Source organism: Zootoca vivipara, chromosome 2 (assembly GCF_965207765.1).
Source record: "Zootoca vivipara chromosome 2, rZooViv2.hap1.1, whole genome shotgun sequence".
Taxonomy (NCBI): Eukaryota; Metazoa; Chordata; class Lepidosauria; order Squamata; family Lacertidae; genus Zootoca; species Zootoca vivipara.
Genome location: NC_142584.1, coordinates 28,536,975 through 28,549,074, shown reverse-complemented (window position 1 = coordinate 28,549,074; position 12,100 = coordinate 28,536,975). Strand labels below are relative to the sequence as shown.

At 44.6% G+C, this 12,100-nt stretch overlaps 1 protein-coding gene across 1 annotated transcript in view; it reads left to right on the top strand.

Moving 5' to 3' along the window:
• The first annotated feature begins 1,991 nt into the window (after positions 1 to 1,991).
• P4HB (prolyl 4-hydroxylase subunit beta) overlaps positions 1,992 to 12,100 on the top strand; it is a 22,310-nt gene continuing 12,201 nt past the window's right edge. Inside the window, exons 1-4 of the mRNA XM_035104251.3 lie at positions 1,992 to 2,210; positions 3,267 to 3,473; positions 9,183 to 9,316; positions 9,818 to 9,955. Of these exons, the coding sequence (XP_034960142.2) occupies positions 2,045 to 2,210; positions 3,267 to 3,473; positions 9,183 to 9,316; positions 9,818 to 9,955 (645 nt within the window). The 5' untranslated portion in view covers positions 1,992 to 2,044. The remainder of the gene's footprint in view (positions 2,211 to 3,266; positions 3,474 to 9,182; positions 9,317 to 9,817; positions 9,956 to 12,100) is intronic.

The window sequence follows — 12,100 nt, the reverse complement described above, 5'->3', positions numbered from 1 at the left end:
GCCAAGCCTAAATATTTTGAATATCAAAAACATTTCATCATGTTGCACAGCAGCAGAAACACCCCTTTAAACTTTACTGAAGTTATACAGCTCACAACTATTTCAGCATTCATATACAAAGCCAATGTAATGCCACTGAAGTTGATGGCAATTGTGAGTAGGCAAGACGAGTCAACTACATGGATGATCCATTGATGCAATTGTCCTTGAGGTTCCTGGACATGCAAATTTATACAACGAAAACATCCATTCGCTAGCTCTGTATGATAGGCATCTCTTTGTATCATACCAAAATGCACATGGGGGAAATCTGAAAAATAATTGCCCTACTTTAAGCACTTGGAAAATGTTTTTGAAAGTTTGTTATCAGCAGGTGGCTAGTGTAAAATTACATTATTTGGAATTTTGTCATATTTTACCTGATTCATCTAAGAGCAAAGGAAATGATTGGTTAAAAATGTTAACTGACCTAAGAGCTCAGCTGTCAACTTAACAGTAGCTATTATTTCTCAGACATAAGCCACATAGATTTCAATGGGACTTTCTTCCAGTTAAGTTAGTAAAGGTCTGCAGCTTGATTCTCAATCTAAACATTATGGCAAATTTGGCTGTCTCAACTCTCATACTGTTAGGCATAAACAATATGACATACAGCCTACAGCAGACCACTCTCCCAGAGCTCCATTTGTGGTTGATTGTGGCACAGGTCTTTGGAATGGTGGTGGAAATGCTGATGAATAAAGGATGGAATGTTTTTTCAGAAACTATTAGGCTTGGTTCTGCCACTTTGCTGCCCCGCCCTTTCAAACACTGCCATATAAAATGCATTACTGTACATTATTACAGTATATTATAAACCAGGGAACAGAAGAGGAAACACAGACAACATGGGAGTGAAAACGATCCAGACACTGGAATGTATTTCCCATACAAATAACCACAAAATATTTGTATTTTATTTATCAACAAGTTCTATTTGAGCAAACTCCTTATTGCTAGATGGGCGGGGAGCTGTCCAGGTAATATAGCTACACTATTCCACGCAGGAGTAAAAAGGTGAAGTCAAAAAGCAGGAGAGGAAAGCAGAGAATAAACCTATTCCTTTTCAGTCCAACACCATAGCCCTAACCACGTCTACTCAAAAGCAAGTCCTACTGAATTCACGGGGGCTTGAATTAGACTGCAGCCTAAGCCTCACAAAGTTCTATAGTACTGACTTCTGAGTAAACATGCTAGGGTTATATGTAAAAATATAGAATAAAAATGGCGATACAAAAATATAATGTGCGCTTATTCTCAGCCGAAAAAATTCTCAACACTGAAGCATATACAAAGGCAATGCATTTAACACACTTCGGATGTACACACTTCAGAACTTCCCATCTTAATAAACTTGCTCGCTTGAGTTCCCCGCTCCCCCGCCCCCCCGCAAGCAATTCTTATGCAAAAACCTCCCCGTCTTTCGTAAGTCCCGGAAACATTTGTTTCCTTGCTAGCTTTCAATTCCGGGTCGCTCATTAAATGCGGCCAGTCAGAATCAAACACGAAAGAGGTCTCCCTGCCGCACTCAAACACGCATGCGCCGCGCAAGGCGGGCGTGTCTCTCGAATGCCACGTTCCAAAGAAGAGAGGCGAAAGTAGGCGGGGAGGGGAGGTAGTTTCGTTGAGGTCAACCAATCAGAAACGGCTAGTCTGAGGGTCTAGGAGCGGCCGCGTTATCCAATCGCACTCACCGGAGAGGTCGGTACGGCCAATCAGAGCCCACGGAGCAAAGGAAACTCTCGCGGCTGTTCGGAAGTGGGAAAGGAAAGGCGACGCGACCTTTAAAGCTGACCAATCCAGGACCGGAGGGCGGCACTAGGCTCCTCGCCAGTTCAATGGGAGCTGAAGCGTAGGAGGGCGGAAGCAGCCAATGGGCGATAGACGCAGCGGGGAGAGGGCGGGTTTATAAAGCGGGAGGCGGGCGCGGAGTGTTCTCTTTTGCGGCGCCTCTTCGTGGTCCGGTCTCTTCGCCTGGGATCCTGCCGTCATTGTCAGCGCCGCCATGAAGACCGCTCTGCTCTTGTCTCCGCTCCTCTGCCTGCTCTTCCTGGGACGGGCCTGCCTGGCCGGCGACGCAGATATCGAGGAGGACGAGGGCGTCCTGGTGCTCAAGACGGCCAACTTCGAGCGGGCGTTGGAGCAGCACCCGAACATCCTGGTGGAGTTCTGTGAGTGGAGGAGCGCGGATGAGGGTGGAGAGGGAAGGCCGGCCGGGTGGGAGGGGGGGACTGAGATTGGGATCTCCCTGTTCGTGACCCTTTAGGGAGGGATGGGGAACAGGCTTTTTCACGTTAACGGTCCCCTCCCCCGCCATTAGGGAAACAACCCCTGCCTAGCCAGACGTTACACTGTTCACGTGAGAAGGGAACTTGCGAGAACTGGCGTGCGCCGGCTGCGGTGATGTCTGTGTCACCCCAAAGAGGGGCCTGCAGGCGTTTTCTCGTCTTTTGCTGTTGGCGTGTCCCGGATGCATGGAATGGGCCGGTGCTACGGTTGCCCTATATTTTCAGCCTTAAAAATAGGGGTATACGTAGATGCTTACGAGTTGGCTATGAGATGCTGGTAGTGTCTGATGCAGGAGAGCACAGGGATCCGCTGAAGGTTTTTTAAGAGTGCAAAGTGCGTCTGAAATGCACCTCTCTGAAGTATTGGGGAAAGCAGTTCTGCATTGTGTCAAGTTATGTCTGTTGGTGGCATTGCAATAGCACCAGGAGTACTGTTGGAAGGGGCGTGCCAGTAAAGTTGAGAGGCTTCAGTTGAGTCTTGGAAGACTCCCAAGGTTGGATGTGCTGTGCTAGTTGCAGGTTGTTGCTGAGGGCAATGCAGGACAAGAAACCTTGAACTATGCACTGAGGAGAGATTTGCATCAAGTGATCAACAGTATTGTACCAAAGGATTAAGCCTGTCTCTTGCTTTTCTAGATTGTCTAGACTTCCTCATTGTCTTGCCTACTCATTGTTTTTCCACTGCAGAAGACTGCTTGTAAAGTAATAGGTGAAGAAAATGTTAGGATTTTGTGATAGGAAAGGTGCTGTTTATAATACTACAGTACACATCAGTCAACGGTGAAGCTTTCCTTGCCATAATTTTCACCCCCACCTGTCACTTGGATGCGATCTGCATGGAATGTTTTGTTGTTGTGGGTACATTCCTGTTGATATAAAGTATCAATGTGGGAGGGCTGCACGGTAATTGCTTTGATACTAAGTACTTCTCTTTTTCAGATGCACCCTGGTGTGGTCACTGTAAAGCGCTGGCCCCTGAGTATGTGAAGGCGGCAGCAAAATTGAAATCTGACAACTCAGAAATCAGGCTGGCCAAGGTGGATGCAACAGAAGAATCAGAGCTTGCCCAACAGTTTGGTGTTCGAGGCTACCCTACTATCAAATTCTTCAAGAATGGCGATAAATCATCCCCTAAAGAATACACAGGTGAGACTATGGTAATGGTTAAAAAGTCTGGAACATGTGAATTGAGGTGGGGGACCAAACCTGGAACATAAAGCAAAAGTGACACAAGAGGATACTTTTTGGTTTTGATGCCTAAACTGTTGTCATTCACTTCATGTTGTTCAAATATGGTTCTCTGCCTCCTTTAAGCTGTTTGTTCATGTTGTATATATATTCCACCAGTTCAAAAGGTCTCTGCTAAATAGTCCCACGGAAAAATGTTTGTTTGTAGAGGACTTTCAACTTTGTCCTTGTATGCAGTGCTGTTAGTCACTAGAAAGACAAGGATAATCTGTTAAATAGGAATAAGGCACCATGGTTTCACATTCCTAGCTTAGAACTTCTCTGACACAAATTAAGGACACGTTGGTGTTGCTTTTTAATAGTTGCCCTTAGGATATATCTGTTCCCTGCTTTGTATATGTTGGAATCACAAATGCTCTTGGAGCAGTTTGCTGTATGTAATACCCTCCCTCACCATTGTTTATTCCTTACAGCCCAATTCTGTGTATATCTATTCAGTAGTAAGCTCCATGGAGGTCAGTGAGACTTCCTGCCAAGGAGAGGTAGATAGGGCTACAACCAAAGGCAATAAATCTATTAAGCAATTATTATTTCAGTGTCTGTATTCTGAACAGCATTCTAGCCTTGAAGGAGAAGTCTATGACTCAAGGCACTGAGCTCATGTCACTGCTCAGTCATAGCCATTCATTCACTAGAATGAATCTATTTCAGGCTCTTTCCTATGTATAAAATGGATGTCCTATTTTTTGAAGTTGCATCAAAATTAAATGAGTTTTTCAAATATTTCATATTCCCAGTTTTGTGTAACTGAGACAAGCATGCACCTGCAGTTGCATTTAAAAACACAGAAGCATAGGCACTAGCATGTCATAAATGATAAAAATAGTAACAGATTTTTCTACCATGTGTTACTTGTTGGAAAATGGGGTTGAGGTGGAAGTCTAGCAGTATCTGTAGGACATGCGGATGAATAAGGCTGCTTTATAACATTACCTGCACTCTCCTCCCTGTTGTGCCTCAGCAAAAAACCTCTGATCCATCCAGCCTTCTGCTCTCTGGACTTGATTGTCTTGCCTATACAGTGGTACCTCTACTTACGAATGGAGCTCCGTCCGCCATCTTGGATGCAGTTTAGATAGGATTTTTTCTACTTACGAATTTTTAGATAGGGTTGCTTTGACTTACGAATTTTTTCTCCCAATGCATTCCTATGGGATTCGACTTACAAATGTGCGTTCGGAACGCATTAAATTCGTAAGTAGAGGTACCGTGTTTCCCCCTTTTTAAGGCGTAGTCATAAAATAAGCCATAGCAGCATTTCTAAGCATTTGAGAAATATAAACCGTACCCGGAAAATAAGCCATAGTGATAGGCGCTGTGCGGAAGAGAGCACTGAGCTCCCCGAGTCAGCAGCAGCAACGCCGGCCGCAGCAGTGTTTGCTGAGTCCTTTCTTGCTTTTGGGACTTGGTTACTGTGCTGGCTTGGGATGGTGTGTGTGCAATTGCTGTTGCTGCTTCGTGTTTTTCAGCTGGATTCTCTGGGTTCTAAGCACTTTCCCCCGTTTGTTTGCGAAGCAGCACTCGGCTGCAGCCCCTGCCTCTCCCGGTGGCTGCATTGATCCCCAGGAGGCTGCATTTGATCGCTATCTCCTTTTCCATTTCTTTTGTCTTTGAGCACCCGGCCCCGGCCCCTCTCCCCTTCGTGGAATGAAGAACGGAGTTTTAGCAGCATTTCCTCATTATAAAAAAAAGGTCAGGAACTTTTACTTTAACCTCAAAAATGGGATATTTCCTCTCTCTAAAAACAACTCTGACCTGAACACCAATAAAACGGGGGTAGATCACCTCCAGTTTATAAATCCGCAAGTAGATCGCAGTCTCCTGGAAGTTGGGCTCTATACTTTGGCTGATTGCAAGCCTTTGCATCTTTAAAAAACAAAAACCATGCGCTTCTCAGTCTTAATTTTCCTTTAATTCATCCCCCTATACCCTCCTCCAACCATTGCCTCCTTCCTTTCCTTACCCCCCCCTCCCTCTCTCCCCACTTCCCTCACTCCTGTGCGATCTCATTTAGTCATATACTTGCTTTTTCTGTTGTGTTGTCTATTTTATATTTAATATTATTACCCTTTATGATGTTATTTTTTCCCTTGCGATAATTATTTATTTTTTATCTTTAACTAACTTTCCTTTCCATATTTTTCCATATATAACTCAACACTTTCCCATTCCTTCTTAACTCTTTGGATAGAGTGCCCCCCTATTATTGTTGTTAATTTTACAATTCCTGGATTTTTTATGGAACCGAACAGCTCGGGTGCTTCAGAATATGCCTTCTGTTGCTACAGGGCTATGGGGCTTCACTATTTGACCCCCCCCCCCCAGGTTGGGATTTTTAAAGTAGTTCTGTGGGTCCCAGGGCACAGAATCACCCCCGATCCTTTCCTTTGTCTAAACAGACCTCTTCCCCCCTGACTTTGGAAGGCTGTGCTTCAAGGGTGATACCAGGGGTTTTTTAAGACCTGCGCCTCTTAAGGATTGTTACGGTCCATAACTTCCATTGCTTTCTACAGGGTTGGGGGTTTAAAGCACTGCCACCCCCACCCCACCCTGCAGGCGCTCGGAACTGGCAGCGCCAACAACGCGCCCAGCAGCGCGCAGAAGAGAGCACTGAGCGTCCTGAGCCAGTGGGTCCCAGTTGTACCAGCACTTTTTTAAAAAAAAAAGACACCCCCTGAAAATAAGCCACTGTGTGTTTTTTTGAGGGAAAAAAGTTATAAGACGGTGTCTTAAAAAAGGGGAAACACGGTACCACTGTATACAGAACTCGTGGTAAAACTATTCTGATCATAGAAATACCCTTGCAGCGCTATGTTGCCTTTGAGTCCTCCCTGATTCAGCTTCAAAGCTCTCAGTAACTTTGACCCTCTTGCCTGACTGCTGGCACATCCTCCCACATCTCTTTCCCTGTCTCTTTTGCTTGGCCAGCTCCTCCATGCTTTGGTCATCTAGCGGTCTTCTGCTTCTTCAATGACTGTACGTTGTGACTTGAACTGCCTCCCAAAACCCTTCCTACATAACCATTTGCAAAATGACCTTTTTCATGAAGCTTTTGACAGACCCCTACTCCTAATGCACCATTGCAACTAAGCCTTTAATACATATAACTGAAATGCAATTCTTCCCATGTTTACCCCATCCCTCTTTCCCTTCCGTTCCTTTGCATGCTTTATCTGTTTCTAAATGGTAAGAGCCTTGGGGCAGGGACATGTCCTTCGTCTGAATGCTTTTGTTGAGATTCTTGCCTTACAGGAGATCAGATTAGATAAACCCCAGGGTCACTCTCAACTCTACAATTCTATGATTCTGTGATTGTGCCATGTATTTGGATGATAGAAGTGTTAGACAAACTTCTTTATCACCAAAGCTACTGGCAGACAGCTGATCAACAGGCCTGATCATTCTGAATGGTTGGTTATGCTGATTGTAGCATACTTTCCCCTAACCCAGATATCATAATGGAAGGCCTGTGGTTGAAGGTAAAGAGTTACTGAAACTCCTAGTCATATTAAAAAAAGGAAAACCAGACAGGTCAAAATAACAAACAATACTTAAGTTTTTAAAAGGTAGTGGTGGCTGATGGAAGGTTCAGAAGTTGTGGGGGGGGGGAACAATGATGTAAGAATCCTGTTCCTTAGACATTGCTGCTGATTCTCTCCCAAGATTCCATGGTGACAGTTGGAAAGAATCCCTCCTCCCTTAGGAGCCTGCCACCTAGAAATAGGCAGAAGAGTCTCCGCATTTAGGAAGCTGAATGGTCTTCAGCTATTGACTTTTTTTGGGCTGGTGAAAAACTACATTGAGAGGGCAACACTACAGAATGGCCAGTCCCTCATTCTTAGATAAAGATGAGCTTCCAGTTGTAGGGGAAAAAGTGCTTTCAGTTATAGGGGAAGAAGGGCTTTCAGTTGCAGGGGAAGATGAGATTTCAGTTGCAGGGGAAGATGAGCTTTCAATTGTAGGGGAAGAAGTGCTTGCAGTTGTATGGGAAGAGGAGCTTGCAGCAGCCACAGAAGCCACATGTAGGATAAGTTTTCCCACAGGTATGACTATCCTGCCTCTGATTTTGGCTTTCTTGAAAGGCAAGCTGTGCAGCTGCTTTGAGTGCTGGTAAAGTTAGTTATTACCTTCTGCATATAAAAAATTAACAGGTTTATTTTATTTATTTAATTTCCAAACTACCCTTCATCCAAGGATCACAGGGCAGTTAACAGTATCAAAACACAAAAATGCATTGCATAGTAACAAACAAAAAGCAATAACCCACCCCCTGGTTGCTGTATCAATATATGCATTAAATGTTACAGGCTTGTTTATATGTTTTCTTTCTCGTGTGGTAAAAGCTGTAATAAGCTATCTCCTACCTACATCTTGAACTGAATTCTTTGGGCATCATTCTCGACTTGGGGTGGGTGGGTGTATAGCTTGGTCCAGCAGAGTTTTGAGGGCTGCCTAGAGTGAGTACACACCCCTTCTGTTTCTCAGACTACTTGGCCATGTGCAAGTAAGGAAAGCAGGGCTCTGTCCCCAGTACCAGCTTCACCTAACCTGGCTAGCCAAGCCAAAACACATATTTTCCAGGATCTAGCCCCTCCCCTTCAGTGCAGTCCTCTGCATGTTTTTATATGTCCCATTGTTTTCAGTGGGGTTTACTCCCAGGTAAGTGTGCATAGGGTGGTGGTCTTATCCCAGAGCTTGCACTGCAGGAGGTCATGGGCAATCGCTTGCTGCTCCCCTGTCCTGCTGCAAACTTTGGGAGTGAAGGAGGCAAGGCAGTGGAAGGTGAAGGTGGTGGCTGTTCCTAACTTCCCTCTTCAAAGCTTACAGCTCTTTCCTGTTGTTTCATCAATAATGCTCAATAAAACTGGGACAGTTTCTGCACCGCCACCCCCAAGCTCCAGGAAGGCTACAGCCCCACTTGTCACCCCTGCATGAGGGTGATGGTCACAGTGAGCAGGTATCTACCCTCCTGCCTATAGGAATCTTTCTGTAGGGCAATTCGTATTATTTACATTTGGGGAATTTTGAAGTAGAGATTGGCATAGTAACTTATCTTGCATTGTATATAATCAGTGCAAGATGTGCTTAAAGCAGATTCTGAAGGCAGCTAGTTTTGGGTGGAGCCTCCCAAGAATTAGAAATACAGATCTAATTTTAACAGCATTGAAAAACCTATTAGTTGCTTTTAAGCTTGGATACTATGGTAGAAAATCTTGCTTCCTGTTTTTTTTCCTTCACTCAACCATTTTGTGGTATTCTTCAGCATGAAAAACATTTTGTATCAGTGATATTATAATGTGACCAAAGCTCTAAATATACATGAGCCAATGTGGTGATAGAAACAGCATGCTATTAAAAGTTACTATGAAATGTTTTTTGCACCAAGTAAAGCAGCTTTGTGCTCAATAGCACCTTCTGGTGGCATCTTGGTCTTGGAAGGTAAAGGGGTAAGAGAAGATGGTGGCTTCTCTTCTCTAGAAAGGTGAGCAGAAACTCTTTGCTCTCTGAACCAGGAAATAATGGGAGTTTCCACTTGGGGTGATTAGATCAAGTGCTCCAACTTAAACGTGAGAGAGATTCTGATGTGTCATTTTCCCCCTAATGCAGCTGGCAGGGAAGCAGATGACATTGTCAACTGGTTGAAGAAACGCACAGGCCCAGCAGCCACTACCCTGGCAGATGTAGCTGCTGCTGAGAAGCTGGTGGAATCCAGTGAAGTTGCTGTGATTGGGTTCTTCAAGGTAGAGTGCTTCACTTGGTTATTGCTGCTTTTAGCTGACCTCCTTTGGAGGCCTTTATCTGGGAAGAAATTAAACCAGGGCTCACTAGCCTGTTTGGGTCCATGGGCAGTCTAGCACAAAATTCCCTGGGTGACCTGAGCCTAGGCAGTCTCTTAACCCAACCTACCTCCCATTGGGGAAGAGGAGCACCATATATGGCACCTTCAGTTCCTAGGGGGAATGTGGGATAAAAATAGAATAAATAAACTTGCAAAGCAGAGAAACTTGTGGGCATCGCAAACCACAACCTGTTCAATTGGTTACAGTAGAATCAATCATGCCAAATTTCAGTGGGTAGGGGAATTAGTGGGCACAGGGAAATTACAGCTAGAGTATGATGCCCATTTCTTTATCCCATCTTGGCTATTCATTGTTCTTGCATCACTGAGTAAGCAACATGCATCAAATCAAGGCATGGTATGGAGTATTTAAAACTTTAAAAATCTTTCTTCTTTCCGTTAGGATGCAGAATCTGATGCTGCCAAGCAGTTCTTGTTGGCAGCAGAGTCCATTGATGACATTCCTTTTGGGATCTCTTCCAACAGCGATGTCTTTGCCAAATACCAGCTCAGCAAAGATGGAGTTGCCCTTTTTAAGAAGGTGAGTGGTGCAAAATATTCCCATTATGTGCTAAGTCTGGCTGGCTGCACTCTGCTTCCCCAATATGTTACTGTTCCACATCCACCTACACTGTTACTGTATTGGTAGAAAGTTCACACGGGTCTAAATAGTGCTCTAAAAACTTGATTTGAAGGAGGAAATTGGAAACCACTTCAGTTTTTTTCTCAACAGCTTCCCCCTCCCCCCTGGAAGGGCTCTTATATCCTAAGAGTGCATGGGCTTTAGCCTGTAAAACCCAGTTGCTTCCTCAAAGGGTACTTCTAGTATCACAACTGAAGTGGTAGTGTGAAGAGGAACTGGTGCCGGGCTTTTGTTTTCAAGGTCAATATAGATGATTAAGGCAAGAGAATCTTAATGATTGGCAGCAAGTCTCATTGCCACTTAAGTTTCAGTTCTCTGGAACAAAACCAGTCTTTCCACTGCTGAGCTTGTTGGTGGAAACCAAGCACACTGGATGGATTGTGAAAGCAGAACAGGAAGAAGTCTCATTAGCTTACTCAGCAAGTTAACGTTGTTAATATAATAGCTTGGCCTGTTCAGATGTTAGAGAACCAGAATGGAGGAGGTAGTTTAGGGGGGGAAAACTTCCAAACAGGGACACTTGTTGGGGGGGGGAAGCACCCCTGCTTTGTGTTGCAACCACTCATGCCATTGTTGATATTTAGGTTGCAAAAGTGGTTTGCCCAAAAGGTATGGGGCCCTCAACAGAGCAACCATTAAGGGAGGAAATATCAGACTCCAGATTCCTCCAGAATTTACTGTAGTTGTGGGTATTGACTTTTGATAGTGGGAATGAGCACCATTACAAAGTGGACGGAGACCCCACAGTGACCATACCCTTCTCTCCACATGAGAAGAGTAGAGCAGCACATGCTCTCTCCTGCTATAAAGGCATCTATAGCCTGTAGATTACACCCTGACTGCCTCTTTAAGGTCAATTCTTCCTGCTTCAGACTGGCTTTTCCACCTTCAAGTGTTTGGCATGTTAAGCTGAAAACTTGCTTTTAAGGGGTTGGGGAAGTTGTGTTTAGCCAGCACTTTTGTTAAAGGGTAGGAGGTAAATTTCTGATTGGCCAGCTCTTCTATCTAAAGGGGGTGTTTCTCTGAGTTGCTTAGAATTTTCCTCACTCTTATTCTCCTTTTCTTGCTCCTCAGTCTTGGAGCTGTTGAGACTTCAACCAGCCAAAGTAAAAACAAATCCCTTTTAGTTGCCAAAAAGACACTTGCTAAGCTTCTGAACTCTTCAGTTGCATACCTGTCAAACGCTTGAATTTTTACCCGGTTAACTCTTTGGTGCTGCCATTTTTATTTTATTTTTTGCTTCCAACCAAAATGAAACAAACTTTCACCAGATGCTACACTTGAATCTGTTCCTCCCACATTTGCACATGACCCCCATAGAGCTTGAGTGTCATGAAGTGACCTCACTGATGCCAGGGAATATTGCTTGGAATGAGACAAAACTGTCCGCTGAAGTGTAAGCAGTTACCGAATTGGACAGGACATGAAATGCCCCTGCAGCTGTTAAGTGGTGAAGCACTGGGAGGAATTCAATGTAGCGCTAAGCAGATAGCTCTGTCAGCACGATAATTTCTGCTTGCTTGATAAAATGACCTGCCTCTTTCCCTCCCTCCCCACATGTTGTTCCGGGGGTTGTCCACACTCACACATCCCGCTACCTGAGTCGAGTGGAGTAAAGCCCTGTTATGCTCGCAAAGTCTTTGTATGGTCTTCCACTAGCAGGCCTAGTTAATTGAAGCAGCCTTCTAAACTTTGGGCTGGTGAGAGTGGCACTAAGCATCTTCTGGACTGTGGCAAGATTGCATCCTGAGGTGTCTTTAAGTTGGCTAGTTTCTGCTAAGATTACAGGGTATAGTAAAAGCAGAGCTGGTAGGTTCTAAATCAGGCTTCCTCAACCTCGGCCCTCCAGATGTTTTGAGACTACAATTCCCATCATCCCTAACCACTGGTCCTGCTAGCTAGGGATCATGGGAGTTGTAGGCCAAAAACATCTGGAGGGCCAAGGTTGAGGAAGCCTGTTCTAAATGTTTCTCACTGGAGGTGCATGAAGGCCAGGAGCCGGTTTATTAGAAGTCCTATGTAGCACACATAAACAAGCAGAAG